Below are 16,872 nucleotides of genomic sequence, written 5' to 3' on the forward strand. Positions count from 1 at the left end.
CGAAGGAAGGCTCAGACTTTGTCTCCAATGGTGTTGGACATATATTTCATCCCACACAAGCTAGCACTGCTACTGAAAGAGGCATTGTGGATGGATTTAAACTACCTTGACCCTTTCCCTTCCCCAAAGTAGGTTTTAACCTGTGGAAGTTGATCAGTTGACTTCCCTAAGTGGTTGCACAGTGGCACAAGTTTGGGCTGGGAGGTGGGGATGAATGGAGACCAGGGGACACAGAAGCAGCCAGAGGTAGCAGATAGGCAGGACAACTTAAGGGAGCAGGCTGGACCCCTCGTAACTATAATGGGAAAGAGCAGTTATCTAGCTTGTTTCCTCCAGCCCCATTTTGGGGATCCAGGGAATGATTTTTAAGCCATTCATCCTGGCACTGCTAAGTTTCTGATGTATGTCTTAAAACTAAGATGTTCGCATAATTTCTTATCAGTGCACAGTTGCTGTCTAGGACCTATAAAGCCTAAATGTGCTGTAATTAAATAAGAGTATGGATAGAAGAGTGGGTTACTGCATGCTACAAGTGGAATACTGCAGGGGAAAGACGAAAACAGCAGTAGCCTGGTGACAGGCCAGGTGTGAGAGCTAAGCATGTCGAACTCTGCTCATGTCATTGCAGGGAAAACTGCATTGCTGCTTGGTGCTATTGACGCTGTACCTGAAAATAAAACTTGACATTTGTTGTCTGAGTGTCAGATATCAAAGAATGGGAGTGGAAGGTAAAAATAAGATGTTTCTACATTTTCTTTCATTAATATAGGGATGAGCAGACCTGAGGGAAATTATCAGTTCTAGTGGGTTGTTGGTGGTTTTTTTTTTTTTTTTTTTTTTTTTTTATATCTATAAAAGTTAATCTTTAACCTCTTCTGAGTGGAAATAAATTTGGAAACTTGACTGGCTTTAGTTTGAGAAGGTTCCCTGTGCAACTTCCATCCCACGACTGGTTGACGGGGAAGAAGGAATTGATGTTCTGTGTAACTCAAAATGCCCCGTCTCTGTCTCTTTTAGGGGAACATGAGTGTTGAAACTTGCTGCAGAAAAAGCAGCTTATAAAAACAACATACCTGCACGGAGACGCTGGCTTCAGCTCGGTACTTATGGAAGAGAATTGACGGCACTTGATGGTTAACTTCAAGTAGCTGCCATACAAATACAATTTATATTTTTCTTAATTGAGAAAAAAACCTTGGCATTTCGAAAGAGGGCTTTACTGCACCACCTTCAACATATGTACATGCCTGATGTAGGAAAAATTGCAGTTTTTACTGTTTAGCCAGCATGATTCATATCAAATGCAAAGCTGGTTGAGTGTAGTGGGCAGCAGAAGCAACTCCATGGAGTGACAGGTGAACCGCTGGGAGCAGCGAGGCTGCCATCTCCTTGCTGCATCCGAAACTGGAAACTCAAAATTATTGTTGCAGATCCATTTGCCGGTTGGATGTTGTAGTTCTTTGTCCCAAATGAAACTGGGAATGTGATACAGGAGGATTCAGGAATGTATGAATTTCCTGCGGTCCATTCTGGTTGTTTTGCTATCGAGTGGGCATGTTTTTAACATGATATAAAGTATCACCCTAACCAGTCTAATGACATTCTCATTACGTTATGACTTCGTGCAATTGGATATGAGAGAGAGGAAGATAGTTTTAAAGGGGTGTGTGTGATAAGGGAGTTGTACTGCATGATCAGCAAGATAAGGATATTTAGAAGCAGAACAAATTTTACCTGTTGTTTGTAAGTCAGAGATATCCTTATGTAAGTTGTAGTAAAGCTTGAGGAAATCCCTTTTTATAGCTTTTTGGGGTTTTTTTTGGACATGAACAGTTTTGTTTTGTTTTTACAAAAAAATGAGTAAATTCCACCTGTGAATTTTAATAGTTTTTTAATAGTAAATACCACTGCAAGGTTCAACTTCTGAATTCATATAGCCAAACACAGTGAGGTTTTGTTTTTATTATTTCTCCACTGTTTTGAATAACTTAGTTCAAATCCCCTACTTCAGCAACCTCATGCAGCTCCCTCAGGGAGGCTGTGCTGTGACTTACACAACCAGGGAGCTGACTTTCTGGCTTCTTGAACTGAAGTCGCCTGTTTTCTCAACACAGAAGCCTTTACTCAGGACAGACAGGTAACCTCTACCAAGGCTTCTCTTTAGTAAGTTGCAAAATGTTTTGCTGTGCAGGTTGGAGAAGTGCTGTTTTTTAATCTTGTGTGCTGAGATGAAAATTACTCTTCCTTTTCTTCCTCCTCCAACTAGTGCTAATTCATTTTAGGAAAAAAAAAAAAGAAGAAAAAGGAAGGCAATGATTTGGATGCGCTTTTGAGGTTTGTTTAAAACCTGTCTTTGCATTTTTCCTTCTCGCTGTAGGTGCCCCTGAGCAGTGCATGCTGTTCACAGTGCATAGGGGTATGTACAGCTTAGTAAGTTGGGTGTTTTCAGTGGGCAAACTGGCTGAGGATGTTTTGGTACTGAAAACCTCTGCTGTATGGACAGAGTGGCTTTTGTATTTGCCTCCTCTAAGAGTCAAGAAACTTCAGGATCTGGCACCTGTCAGTAACTGGCATAATTTGTTAAACTGTCTTGAAAGCCTGAAAAGCCTGAATCTGTTACAGAATAATAACAGGGTTTTTCTGCAATATCATGATGGTAAAATACTCTGTTCTTTATGCATTAAAGACACACTTCCATGTCTTCTCATTGCCTTTGGAAGAGGCCATGCATTTCTCAAGGCAAGAGAGAGAAAGAAAAATGTCAAGACAGCATTGAAAAATGCTAAATATGGAACACTGTGAAGTAACACCTGGGTGTTTTGTAATCTCAATGTTCAGATAGCTCTCGAATATATTCAGACTATCACCTGTAAACAGTGGTAAGTGCAGTTTATGTAAAGAATCAGAGAAAGTCAAAAAAGGAAATGCTGGAGTAATAAATAGTTGAGAAGCGACAAAAGGTGTTATCTGAAAGTGATAAAAGATGCGATCTAAGCTCTTAAGAAGTTAGGTGGTACAATACAGCATGTTGATTTTAGCTTTAGCTTTTCTGGATTGCTGTATTGTCATAGTGAATATGGAAAAACATGACATTCACTTCTCTTTTTTTAATACTATGAGGCATTTCCACATAATTGGCAGCCGATAGTCTTTTGGGTAAGATGTGTCTGTGAAGCAAAGCTTGTAGTACAGACTTCCTGGTTGTTGTTTGGGTTTTGTGTGTGTGGTTGGTTTTTTTGTGGTGGGTTTTTTTTTTTTGTTAAACTCTTGATTTTCTTGTAGTGTGCTTCATTCATTCTGTTAAAGAACGTTAGCCAGAAATACAGGGAGAATTTAAACTTTGTTTTCTCTTACCTTTCATTGAATACTTAGAGTTAGATTTGTAGGCTCATCTACTGTTTCTTCTTGTTCAGGTTTTAGCACCAGCAAATAATTTCCTGGATTGCTTCTTTTCTGATAGAAGGAGGAGGAGTCCTTGTAGGATAAGAAGGGATGATGCTTGTATGGTGAGAGTAGAGGTAGTTGTCTACTTTGTACTGACCTTGTCAAAGTAAAAATGTGTTGAATATGGGGATGCTTTTCAAATGATACCTGCTTTTCAAAGACTGTTGTTTATTGACAACATAAAATATTCTAATGCTGCCTCTGAAAGAACATTTGCTTCCCAAAGCAAATGCACCCTGTTGTGAGTACATATAAATTTTACATGTCCCTAAAGTGGTGGTTTAAAAAGTTCAATCTGAAGCCAAAGTGCTGGTATTTGCTATTTTCTTTGTGTAGTTGTGCATCCTCCTTTCCTTTCTCTAGTGCTCTGTGGCTCTTGGTCTCACACAGCTGTAGTGCTGGTGCCCTCTGTCTTTATTGGAATTTGATTCAGAACGCCTACCATGTTTTTGATTAAAATAATCTTGTGTTGATATTTGTATAATATTGTAACTGTAGAAAGGTTAGAATTGTGAAATACACTCAAATCCTTTCCTGAAGAAGGGTAAGGATGCATAGGTAATATAATGAAAGCTCTCATGCAGTTTTGTGGAAGTTAGGTTGCTTAATTACAGTTTCTCTTAACAGCCTTAAAAACAGAGGAACTCCATTCTCAGCAGTAGCTGGCCCAACCTGGGTATCCGTATTTTGTCATTGGGATGCAGGAGGGATTTGTAGCAGTCCTGGGCTCTCTGCCTCCCCAGTAGTCTCTATGTTGTACTTGGCTTTTTGAGGGTGCTTGTGAGATCTGAGGAGTATCAGGGTGACAGGGGAATTGAAAGCTGAAGATCCCAGTCCAATTTGGGCTAAATTAAAATGACAGTTTGAGACATAAGAGGGCTTATGTTTAAGGGCCCCCGTTTAGCACGGGGCTCTGCTGCAGGTTAAAGCTCATGCACATGAAGTCAGGCCCAAGGCAACCCTATCTTTCCTTTAACGTAAGGTTTAGAAAAAATTGGGAGATGTTGATAGGCCAGTAAATAATTTTGTGAAATAAAGATGTTTTTATGAAAAGTGAAGCTTAACAAGTGGGAAAGGAGAAAAACATTTGAGGCTTTGCTCTGTAAATCCTGCAGTATGTTTGTTACTTGACTTTTTCCCCCCCAGTGTCTTGCACAGGTGATTAGCAAGTATCATCACCAATCCCATCGAGAGAGTGTGGGAGCTATGGAAATTGCTGCAGTCAGCAACAGTTATTTTGATATGACAGATACCCAATTATTAAAACAAAGTGCTGATAATACACACAGTTCTTAGTTTTGTAGTCTAGCCTACCTTTTCGTGTAATTACTTTATTTTAAGACTCTAAAACCACACATAGCATTCACAGGAACGTTTTTAGCGTGCTGTCTGTGGGCAGCGTACGCAGCCTTAGTTATTCATAGCTATATGTTGGCTTTACATGTGGCTTCCGTACGAACATTTAAAGTAAATTTTTCTAAGAAAGTAAGCACATATAGTTTGTGGCTGACTTGAGGTACGAGTAGCAAATACAGCTCTATTTGCAATCACCAAGGTATTGATCTGGAAATTGTATTTCGCTAAGGTCGGTGAATAGTGCTGTAATAACACAAACATTCCCAAACTTAAAATTTGCCTTCATGATCTCCCAAAGAGTTCTCTGAGTAATTAAAATTTGCCTTTAAGCTAGTTTTCTTCTGTATTTCCTTTCCCCTTCTCATTTAGAATCCCTAGGACCTGGTTACAGCAGGCATGTGCTTGAATAGAGGATTAAAGAAATGCTTCTGATCTGGATGGTAATGATATGCAGAAGGAAGTAGTACAAGCTCTGTGTTGGGGTTTTTTGTTGTTGTTGTTTGGGGTTTTTTGTTTTTCTAATACAAGTAGGCTGTGACAGCTAGAAGTACCTTGTGATAGGTTAATGTGCTTTGGAATTTGACAGATTAGAAGTAGTCCTCAAATAAATAAATATATGCAAACACACATATATGAAGGATTGCAGCTCTTTTATGAAAAATTTCCTTAAGGTGACTATCATGTTATTCTACATAATATATTCCAGGCTTTCATTTATAATCCAGTAGGTGTTTTCTTTAATCCTTGAGGACTTAGTCACAGTTGTCAAAATAATGAGCTTTTTGTGGTGTAATTTTTTATCCCTGTACCCTCCCCCCAAGCTTAAGTAATTGTTACCAGAAGAAACAGGTGGGTTTTTTTCCCTTAAGTTTACTCTGAAATATGGTTTTCACTCTTAAAACCTGGCAGTGTTTAAGGTTTGTTAGGGAGCTCCCTAGTGCCTGCTTTAAAGGATCACCTGCGAGGTTTAGGTCAAACGAGGACCCGAAGGGTGCCTGCAAACCTGCAGTGCTTACATGGATGTTAATTTCATACTCAGGTCCTGGTTGGATTAAAGGGTTTAATTATGTCATAGCTTTTGGCAAGCTGTGAGTAGTTACTCACGTGCGTAGTGTGACTACAGGTGTTGTCCAGACAGGCAGCCAGCAGCAGTGTGATCAAAGGAGAAGAATCAGCCCCTACTTGCAAACCACCCTTCACCTAAGCCCAGCTGCCCTTGCACCCGGCTCTGTGTCAGTGGCCTTCTCTGCCAGAAACACCGATGGTTAGTGGCCCCTTCTGGAGGGGCAGACCAAGGAGGGATGCACTGCTCTTGGGAGCCAAGTTCTTGAGCTGAGGTGCTGCAACTTTGAAGTCCTTGTGGCTCTCCTGCCTCTCCCTGCCTCCTTGGAGATCTAAGGGCTGGTCGAGAGCTGGCCTGGGCTCCAGCCCTCTGTCCCTCTGGCTTTCAGGTCCCCAGTGGCCTCAGACCCTAGCTCAGAAACCTGGAGCCACTTGTGGAGACATGGAAATCTCCATGACAGGCCGTTTCAAGAGCTAGTGAAGTTTGCAGGTCAGCTGATTCGCTGCAAGGGTTTTCATGAGCAGTTTGACACCTACGGTAGCTATTTATTTAGATGCAAGTGCTTTATTATAATGAAAGTGCTCGTACAAGCCACAGGCTGCGAGAAGTCCTTTCTCAGCGGAGGCAAAAGAGAATTTTCTTCTCCCCTTAAGGTACCTAAAATAGATTATTATACCTTTGTTTGCTCTGCAAGCAGTAAGCCGTAAGGAAGCACGCTGGGATCTGAAAACTCCGGTTAGCGATAGTGACTGGCAATCAATGGCCTCTTGTGGCAAGCAGCAATTTTTGTAAATTTTAACTCTCCGCTTAAATATTGAGTAGCTACAGCCATAGAGATGATCTGGTGTAAGCTGGTTCATGGAGAGCTTCATAACTGGTTGGATGATTCACAGTTTGCCTGCTCCGTTTTCTCCAGCAGAATGAAAGGTAGATGGTTGTTTTTACAGCAAAAATAAGTCAGTTATATACTGCTAGTGCTTGTGAGAAACATCCAACAGGTAATAGCATAGGTCGGCAACAGTTTTCCATGGGGTATCCTGTTGAAAAAACATTGTGGGGAGAGTCAGACTAGATTCCCCCCTCTGTAATGCAAAAGATCCAAAAGATTTTTTAGAAGATTTTTTTGTAAGCAAAAGTGGGTTTGATGTACCTGTTTGATACCTGCTACCATAATGGCAGCCACAAAACGTGCACTGTTGAAAGACAGGGCAGACGCTGTGCCCTTGAAAAGACCCTATATAGACGCTCCCTTTTCTTAGAGACCTGTAATACTGAGCTGTTTCTCATAATTTTGTCTGGCCTGTTTCTTTTGAGGCCTTCTGTCTTGTGAGCCTTTCATTATAATCTTCTGGATCAAGAATGAAGCCTTCACATGTGCAACAGAGATTTTTTTTTTTAGGTGCACCCACTTCCCATTTGGGTCTGTGGGAACCCTCTTACTGTTGACTTCAGTGAAATCCAGATCAGACCCGCGGTGACTTGCATTTAAAAACCACTATCCCTTCAGGTAGCCCACACCTTTCTAAAAGCAGTTGGGTGAACAGTGGGAAGTAATATGCTAAATATAAGCTGATGAACAGTATTATGTCTGCATATTTAGAAGTATGTTACCTAGAACAGTGTTGGGATAAATGCATCGTGTGCCCTGTTGTGATTGCTTCAGAGTGGCCCACTGTTCTCCTTTGATTACAGCAAAATAAATTTGAACACATGAGGTTTCGTTGTAAATATCTAGATATTCTTGTTCTAAGCTTGTGCATAATGCAGTCATTCAGTAATGCAGGAGTGTGTTGGAACTGCTTTATATGGATTTAGTAAAGGTAATTGTTTTGGGGGCTGGCTGGTGTCTAACCTTTCTGAGCTTTCTTTCTAAGTCCTGTATCAGTGTAAGAGGGGTCCCAGACTCTTACCAGGATCAATAATTGCTACTGCAGTGCAAATGCTGAATAATTTTATGCTGAGTAGTAACCGGCCAGCTTGGGATAGAGGAAACAAATTGAGTTTGAAAAGGGCTGGTGTGTATGCTTCTTATCAGGATTGCTTAATAGTTTTTTGTGTTAAGTGCAGCATCAGGATCTTGGCTTGTTACATACATGCAAATGTATCGGTTCTGGTTTCTGTCAGAAATGGTCTGCCCTGGTAATCTGGGAAATAAAAGCCAAACTTTTTGGGGAGGATTTATTACAATTCCCATATCAAAACTTACCCTTTGGATTTATGTGGTAATGATGTCAAACCCCATTTCTTATCTCTTTGCAGAAAGGACGTGTTTCTGACAGCTCCCCAGCTCCAGGGGTTTGTGGCAGGCTCCAAGGGGCGGCAGGTACGTACAGTGAAACTAGGGGTATTGTGGTGGATTTGTGGTGGCTGTGTTACAGGTGTCTTTGTTAGTAAAACAAATAAATACAATGCAAGAACACTAGGGACTTAATTCCTACGGAAAAACATAAATAAGGATTTAATGGTAAACTCGACTTATTACTTTGTTTTGCTTCAAGACCAGAATACTTCTCAAGAAACTTATCAGAAAAGGGACTTTTTTCACTCGGGAACATACTGTATGTTTACCTGTGCTTTAGTTACCACTGAAAGGTCCCGTTCAGGATTGCAACCTTCCTATGTCACGTAGTTTATGTGTGTGAGGGGTTACTGGGCTTGCTTTCAGAGACGTTTGTATCTTTGAAAGTGTTGCTGGACACAACACCACTTTTTTTTTAAAAGCACGTGTGCCTGTTGATTTAAGACACGCAGGTACTTTTGCGAGTGCCGTTAGTTGCCAGTAGGCATCTTCAAATAACTTTGAATGATAGACTCAGTCCTGTGAGCCTGAGAAGAAATGAGGAAGAAGCTGAGCAGTATTTTGTATTGTGAGAGTATGTTTAAGTGGTAGGGGAAGATGGACTTGGAATTTCAGGGACTTTATTTCATGGTCATTTGGACAGTTCTCACTGCAGCACTGACACTGTCACAACCCAGGTTCAGTATCTGGCAGAACCCAGTGAGGCAGAAAAGGATCTTAAAACACATCTCTTCCCTGGGCAGCTCTTGAATTCTGGATTTGGGATAGCTCAACATCCAAGCTAGCAGAGGGTGCTGGCACTGCAGCTGTGGTTGGGTCCCACTGGTCATCCTCGTAGTTTTACATTAATAATTTCTGTTTAATTTGCTTCTACGCAGCCAGGCTGAGGACCTACGACAGTGCCTACAACCCCTGATAGCTCAGAGGTCGACTTGTCCAAGGCTAGAGTTAGCTTGCTTTTTCTTAAAGAAAGACAAAGCAAGTAGAAGCAAACCCATTTGCTCTTTCCTGTTGCTCTTTGGAATTGAAGGCTAACATGATATTTCTAATGATCCACCCATAATAATCAGAAAAATAAGAATTTTAGTCTCCTCTTTGTTGTCTTGTAATCTTTCGGGGGGGGGGGGGGGGTTGGCATAATACTTCGTCTTCTTGTAATCTTTGCCCCCCAAAAAGTCCGTAGTAGTAAAGAAAAGAACAGGAATATGAGTTGAAAAAAAAAAAAAAAGGATCTTTTCCAGTATTCCACTGAAGATTGTAAATATTCACTGCTTTAAGATCAAGCATTAGTTTCCTGAGTACAACTTGATGGCATATTTATAGCGCAGAATCAGGAAAATAGTAAATTTCTGTCTTCACAGAAGGTTTCAGCCTAAAACTGGGAATTTCAATTTCCTCAGAAATTTTGTCCTCTTTTAGCACTAGTGCACATCCTCCAGCAAGCTTCATGGTGGAGGTAAAGACCACATCAAATTATCTTAAAAAGCTTCATCTAATTTGTAAGCACCTAGCATCTACAAAGTATTTTGGTTACAGTTTGAAATGTAAATAATCCCATGCTCTACATGTATGTTAGTCACAAAGGGCTACTGGTATGCTAGTTTAAGGTTTTAACTTGCGTCAGCAGAAAACGAGTCCATATGTATTGTATAATAAGAAAAAGAGTGTGTAAAAATGATGTTTTTTCATGAGACAGTCTAAAAATGGCACTGTGCTTGAGGTTTTAAAGGGTGAGAACTAAAGCAAAGGATATATCCAGCCTGTCCTTACTGGTCTAAAATAAATGAACTATGTAAATAAAACTCAGCTGTCAAAGGTAAATTGCGCATTTCTTACTGTGTAATTTTGATTGCTTAAAATGCAAGTATTGCTAACTTTTTCTTCTATTTTTGGAAACAAAACTTTGGGCAAATTGAAAGATTCAGGTTTAAGCAAAATCTCACAGTGGGAGTTCTGTGGTTTGTTTTTTCATGTATGAAGCTTAAAATCTTTGTTATCAAATAAGCATCAATAAACATTGAAGCGGGTCTGTATTCTGTTAAAGCTCACAAAAGCCCTTGAAGAAAAAAGTTATTTTTGGAGAACCTGCAATTTATGCCCTCTGACAGATGAATCCTTTAACCCCCACCTTTTCTGCTGGAGGAAGCAATTTGCTTGTAAATTTGCCTGTCACTGCATATTGAGCTTCATATCCCTCATCATAGTAACTTACAAGTTTTACAAACACATAATTTTATTTTTTTTTTTAAATCTAAAAATAGCAGGGTAGGCTGCCTGGGAAACCTGCCGTGGTTTTGTGCTCCTGGCAGCAGGAAGGGAGGGTGCCTTACAGTCAGTTGTTGCTTACTGTGAGGCCCTCGTTTACTGTGCCTGGAGAGCGAGTGGTGTGAAAGTGATTTCATGGAGAGGTAGGGAAGTGTATATGTTAGAAGGTCTTCCTTCTAGCCCAAAGGAAGGTGGTCTTTTGTCTGACAGCCTCACTGGGGCTTGCATCACCTGTGGTCGTGTAGTTGTACACTGCTTGTGTTGGGGAGGAGGATGCGGCGGCAGCACGGATGGGAAGATAAGCACAGAGTAGGTGGGGGATTTCAAGAAACAGTAACCCTGGGGAGGAGACTAAAGTGCAATAAAAAATGGGAGGAAAGCGATGTGGATGCTTGGTGTGTCTGGAGAGTCATGAAAAGAGTGACAGGATTAGGCCAGGAGAGCCAGTGCCCTTCTGGCTTTCTGCAGGGAGAGGCTGGATACTCTGTGATGCTAACGATCATTTCTTGGGAATCGCAAGGATCCCAGCTATAATGCTGACTGCTGTGGGCATGTCAGTAAATTCTCATACGGTTTTAACCTTCATAGAGAAGATAAAGATAGATCCATTTAGCAATTTGTGTAATACTGAGCAGAATTCAGAAGTTGCACAATGCAACTAAGTATTTATTAGAAGAAAAAAAGATTTCAAAACCAGGGTTGCAAAATTGGGCATTTCCTAACTTTGAAATTCCAGCATTTAGATAGCTTGTGCAAGTATTGTGGCGTACAAGATGCACACTTGAATCCAGCTTTACCATGCTGACTGGGGGAAAAGACACTGACCTCTGGGTTTTTGATGCTGTGTTTTATTACCTATCAAAAAAATAATTTGGTGCTGATAAGGGTTGCTGAATTGACATCTATGAAAGCTGACATTTTATGTTCACAAATACCTCTTTGTGCTTACTTTGCCTGTGTCCCAGAGGATGGCAAAGATGGCAGTCGTCTTCCCGTTGTTGGTTTCTCAGCTTCTGCCATTGCAGGGCTAGCGTTTTGCATTTTTCCAGTAGGTGGACTGTTTCTTTGATGCCCGCTGACACAGACGATGTGAGAGCCAAATGTTTTTCAATTTTGGTAACAGTCAGGATATGCCATCGCAACTCCCTGCTTTCATAATTTGTGCTAGTATTGCCTGTTAGCACTTAGGCAGCCTGAAATTTTTCTTTCTAACAGTTTTGATTTTCTGTCCTTTGAGAGCGCGGAAAGTTGTCTCTTCCCATTTCTCTGCCTGTGCACTAAAATTGTGCACGTCAATGGGAATGTTCACAGCTCTGAATTCCAGCTGTGCTCTGCCAAACTGACAGGAGCTCTGTTAATTGTTTCTTCTATAGTTGCCCTGTTTCTAGTCACCATAAATACATGCATTATGGAAAACTCATGCGAGTAGTGTACATATTATTTTGCTCCAGTTCGTCATTATATATTGATTTAAAATCATCAGCAGCAGAGTGCCTAAATTAAAATTACTGGTTTAAATTTATCTCGGAAAATTTTCAGCATTTTTACAGAAAACAGAAAAGTAGACCTGTGGTCACTTTTAATTAGAGATTAATTATGTAACTAAGCATTTCAAGTTTCTTTCTGCTTTGCTTCTTAAATGATCTTGTTTTCAAACAAATTGTGGCTCATTTTTAGGAGTAAAACCTAAAGCATTAGGAGACCTAACTTTCCAGAAATGCAAAGCACTCAGATCAAATCTAATCAAAGCCAGTGAACACTGATGGAGCTGAGCTAATTTGGAAATTAGGCCATTGTCTGGGCTTCCCCCCCCCCACCCTTTATGTTATCTAAAAACAGGTTCATATTAGATTATGGATGACTTCCCAGTGGATGTCAGTGAAGGAGTTATTCCAGATAATTTTCAGCACAGGGAAGGGAGGGCAGGGAGAGAGTAATTAAATTGAAGGCTAAATTAAAGGACAAGATCCTGAGTGCATTTTCATCTCTATTTAAACTAATAGGAATGAGAACAAAGTGGATCTTGCACGACTAGGCATGTAACGTTCACTGTAGTCTGTCTCACCCCCTTTTTTAACGTGCAAAATTTTACCTTAGATCAACAAATAATGCCCCACAAGTAAAACCTACTAATGTGAAAAAGAGCCTGTCTTGCAAACCTATACAGTGGAAATGAATGACAGACTTCTGCTTTGTGTGGCCAGAGCAATTCTCTGGCCACACATCAAAGTAGGCACTAACCCAGCCAGACCTTTTGTCTTCTTCAGAAGGTAATGTAATTTGTTTCAGATTTTGTTGTAATTTTGCATTTTCTGAGGTAGGTGAGCTAGAGTAGGAGTGTAACCGTGGCTGTAGGGAGACTCAGGATTTTCCTTTATGAGGGCATAGATTCGCTAATCCTATTTTAAAGTCCAGAAAATGTACAGGACTTCAGAAGTCTTTTCTAGAGACATCTCTACCTATGGTATTGTACATAAATGATTGCTTATTGTTGGGACTGGTACTGAATAATGATGTTCTGGCTGTCTCTTTTAAAAAAAAAAAAAAATCAAGAGTTAACGGGGAATTGATTATTACATGGAGCCTTTTCGGTAACAAAAGGTGGCATGAAAAAAAGAATTAACAGTGTGTAGAAATAATGGCTCAAAGATCTTTCTTCAAACTGCTCTTTCATCCCTTACGTTTCCATTAAAATAAAATTCCTTGAACTGCCTTGAACTTAATCATTGAACTACTGTTCACTCTCTAAATACTCACCTGTAAAGCTATTGGCCTCAGAATACATTTGTATGATACCTTGCAACTCTGAGTGGGCACTTTTTAACGTGTTGGAGAGCAAAATGTGGAATCGCTTATGTATGATAATAAACAGGAGGGGTGCAAGACAGACAAACAAGCCTGGTAAGCTTCACTGAAAATATGATGCCTTAAGAACCAAAATGGTTTATATGATCAAACAGTTGGATCTGATCCAAAGTGCTTACCAAAACTAAAAAAATACATAAAATTATTTAAGTCACAGGTTCAGCTTGCTCAAGTTGTGGTTTTGTGTGGTTTTTTTCTTAGTAGACAACAGATTTGTAGGAATAAAAGAGACTTTAAAAAATTTTTTTTAACCTTGGCTGTGATCATTTAGTAAAGCAGGTGTAAAAGCTTCTAATGTATTTGTCCATCTTCTACTCAGCCACGTTACTTCTGTGTTGGTAGCAGATCTGCTGGCTGCACTTCCCAGAGATTCCTTGCCTTTGCCTGCTTAAACCTGGGGCCTCTCCCTCCTAAAGAGGCTGTCAGCAATCATGTTTGTCTTTAGAGACGTTCTTGCTGCAGCTTCGCCTAATTTTCTTACTTCCGTCCTCCTCAAGTGCTGCTCCTTTCCTCTTGGATGCTACTAAGGATTTTGCAACCCTCCCTTGCCTTCATGCTGGATAACCTCTAAGTATTATGGTTATCTTGGATTGTGGTGTGTTTCTTGGTAGTGTCACACTGGTGACACACACTACTATGGTACGGTGTAAATCTAGCACCTTCTGTGCCCTGCTGCAAAAGACAATGTGCTTTTCTCACCCCGCACCTCCACCCCTCAAGTGTACAGCCCCCAAAATGTATCCATATGCAGTAATCTAGTCATTGATGAATGCACTTGTTTCTCCTGGTAAACACTTTCAAGAGCCTTGACCTGAGAGTGGTTGGAGGAAGACGAGAGCAGTGGAGACTCGTGGAAGATGGTGCAGAAAGCAGTGAACGGTTTTGTTGATTGCTGAGGCCAGAGCCCTTTCTGGGCCTGAGAGTAATGGGTGGCTCACAGACAGAGTTGACTTTCATGACTATCTAGCAGTTTTAGTATTTAAGCATTTTCTCCCTTTATTTTTGTACGCAGTACATTAGCTCTTTGTTTCCATAGATGTATTTCTTTCTACTCCCGCACACCTTGAGTGCATTAGTAGCATGAAAAGACTTTGCTAAAAATGACACTTCTGTTCATAAGATCCCAAGGATGGGAGGTGCGGCAGGTTTGTATAACCAATGCTTAAGATTAATGCTGCACTTCTCATGTCCTTTGCTCTCTGAACTTAGCCATAGTGATTTTTGTTATCTTGGTTTATCATTTATCAGAGAGGTGGAATTTTCTTCGACTCACTATTAAAAGTAAGAAAATATGTAAACTAGAGTTGAATTTTGTGCATTAAACATAAGTGAAAGTTCAAAATGTTTGTACTTGGCATTCTAGATTGAGATGATTGCTTTCAGTTGTTGCCTATTTGCCGTGTAATGTGTGGCTTGTTTTTAAGAATCATATTTTCACCAATTAATGTACTCTTCATCCAAATTAAGCTATGCAGACAGCTGTAGAAGTATTGCAAGACCGGTGCATACAACGTGCTATTCTTGGCAGTACTTGGGTTTGCTTTCTCTTCTACTTCTTGCTCCCCCCCTCTCTCCACAGCATCATTTATTTCTGCAACGAAACAGAAGAATGTGCTCAGTCGTGCTTCTCAGAAGCTCTGCAGCCTGTGGAGAGTGTGGGCAGTCTCTGTATGCAGCATCCTGGAAAATGTGCGTTCCCTTGAAGAAGTGATCTGCTGAAAAGTGCGTACTTGTACGGTTGTTCCAGCCTGCCTTGTTGCACTGCGCTCAAGGTCTGAAATGCCTGGTCTCTAATACTTTCTGGGATTTGCATTTCTTCTGCTGAAGAAACGCTACCTGCCGCAGTTATCCAAGGAGCCCTGAAAAGCAAGGACGCTGAAGATGGCTCTCTGTGCTTTTTATGCAGTTTGGGGTTTGTTACTGGAAGTGGCAGTAGCATTTGGCCCAGTACCGAGGATCACTTGGGAACACAGAGGTAAGAAGAGAAACTTCAGTAGTGTAATATGGGAACTGCCACAACCTCAGGGTTTCTGTGGGATCTGAAACTCCTTGAGGCTGTATGTTCTTCCAGCCTGCTTTCTGTGAGTTTGGTCAGGTGTTGCTGGCTTTGCTCAGCCTATGAAGTGCTGAAGACCAGAATATTCAAAAGTGACTTAGTTACTGGGTTAACTGATTTTAGATCCTTCAAGCAGTTCTGAAAACATAGCTTTTTAAAGGAGGAATTTCAAATTTGGCTTTCTCGGCTGAAGAATCTTGCAGCTGAAGCTTGCTTCAAGAGAAAAACCCAATAGCTGTATTTTGTTTTAATCAAATCATTTTTACTTCGAGTCTGAACATATTAGCAAAATGCACCTCTCCAGCTAATAATCTTTTTTATGCTTTTTCAAACTGAAATGTATTTTGACACTAAGCCATCCTGTGCACAAAATAAATCACCAGGTGAAGGAAAGATAAGCATTTGGCCCTCTTCTGACAGCGTTATACGGTGCCTAGAATTGAAACAATCTTTTTCACAGAACCCCACTTTGCCTGTATTTGAAGTTGCAGCAAATATTCATAACCTCCCAATACAATTAGCAGGAGTCAGCAAATGTGGTACAAAGAGAAGTAATAGGGATCAGAGAATCCTTTAGTGTTTGGTTTAATAATTTAGTTTGGGTCTGAAGAGAACTCTAGAGCAAGGACTATAGAGCAGTTATTTGCCACTGTTTGTGAATATCCTTTTTTCTTTTATCTCTTTCCCCCCTCCCCCCCCTCCACACCTCCATGTGGCATGGATGCTTTTTAGGTTTTACAAGGTTTTGTGTTTGGGTCCTCCTTTACTACTAGTTAGTTAGCAACAATTACTTACCTGAGCGTGCTGTAACCGAACAAAACCAAACAAGTATATGGGCAGTATGAAGAAGCAGCCCTAAATAAGGATGTTAAATACTGAGCAGTCATAGTGTAGGAAAAGTTAGATGGAGATTAAGAATATAGTAACAATAAGCTGATTTATGAGATGACTGTAGGAAGTGTTTTTCCTGTTTATTGGTGTAGCAATTAGTGAGTCGCTATGTAGCTTTTCAGAAAGAATGGTCTAGACAAGGCTTGTAGTTCCTGCTTAGGCTCCTTGATGTTCCTATCTTGTATAATAGTTAAGATTTGGCAAGTTGCTGTTTAATGGTATTACGGTAATGCAGTGTAGAACCACATCCAAATTACTCAAAATAAATGGAATTTATTTTCATTCCTGCTATTTCTCCCTGTCTCTGTCTGCTAAAGATTGTTGCATTTAAATATGGGAAGGCTACTTTGAATAGGAGGGGGAATCTAGTTCAGTAGAGGAATGAACATGTGGAGTTGTATGAACCAGTTCATCCATTTGGGGAGAATTTTCCTGCCAAGTAAAAGATTTTAAAATGACATGCTTGAGAATCTAGTTTAAAATGAACGTTTCCAGAGTATTATAGCTGAAAATGTGCAATTTCTAATGTTAGAATTGGGAGCAATAATACATTGTTTTCTGCCTGTATTTTAAAAAGCCACACTTAATTCATCTTGTGGTAGTGTCTTGCACAAAATATGGTCTCCCAAGCTT

The 16,872-nt window shown here is 40.4% G+C and overlaps 1 protein-coding gene across 3 annotated transcripts in view; it reads left to right on the top strand.

Moving 5' to 3' along the window:
- Window positions 1–8,119: 8,119 nt before the first annotated feature.
- LOC103900827 (semaphorin-4D) overlaps window positions 8,120–16,872 on the top strand; it is a 45,099-nt gene continuing 36,346 nt past the window's right edge. For all 3 annotated transcript variants that reach the window (XM_009281607.1, XM_009281615.1, XM_009281599.1), the window contains exons 1-2: window positions 8,120–8,186; window positions 14,872–15,267. In XM_009281607.1, coding sequence (XP_009279882.1) covers window positions 15,174–15,267 — 94 coding nt within the window. In that variant the 5' untranslated portion in view covers window positions 8,120–8,186; window positions 14,872–15,173. The remainder of the gene's footprint in view (window positions 8,187–14,871; window positions 15,268–16,872) is intronic.

Source organism: Aptenodytes forsteri, unplaced genomic scaffold (assembly GCF_000699145.1).
Source record: "Aptenodytes forsteri isolate BGI_AS27 unplaced genomic scaffold, ASM69914v1 Scaffold220, whole genome shotgun sequence".
Lineage (NCBI taxonomy): Eukaryota > Metazoa > Chordata > Aves > Sphenisciformes > Spheniscidae > Aptenodytes > Aptenodytes forsteri.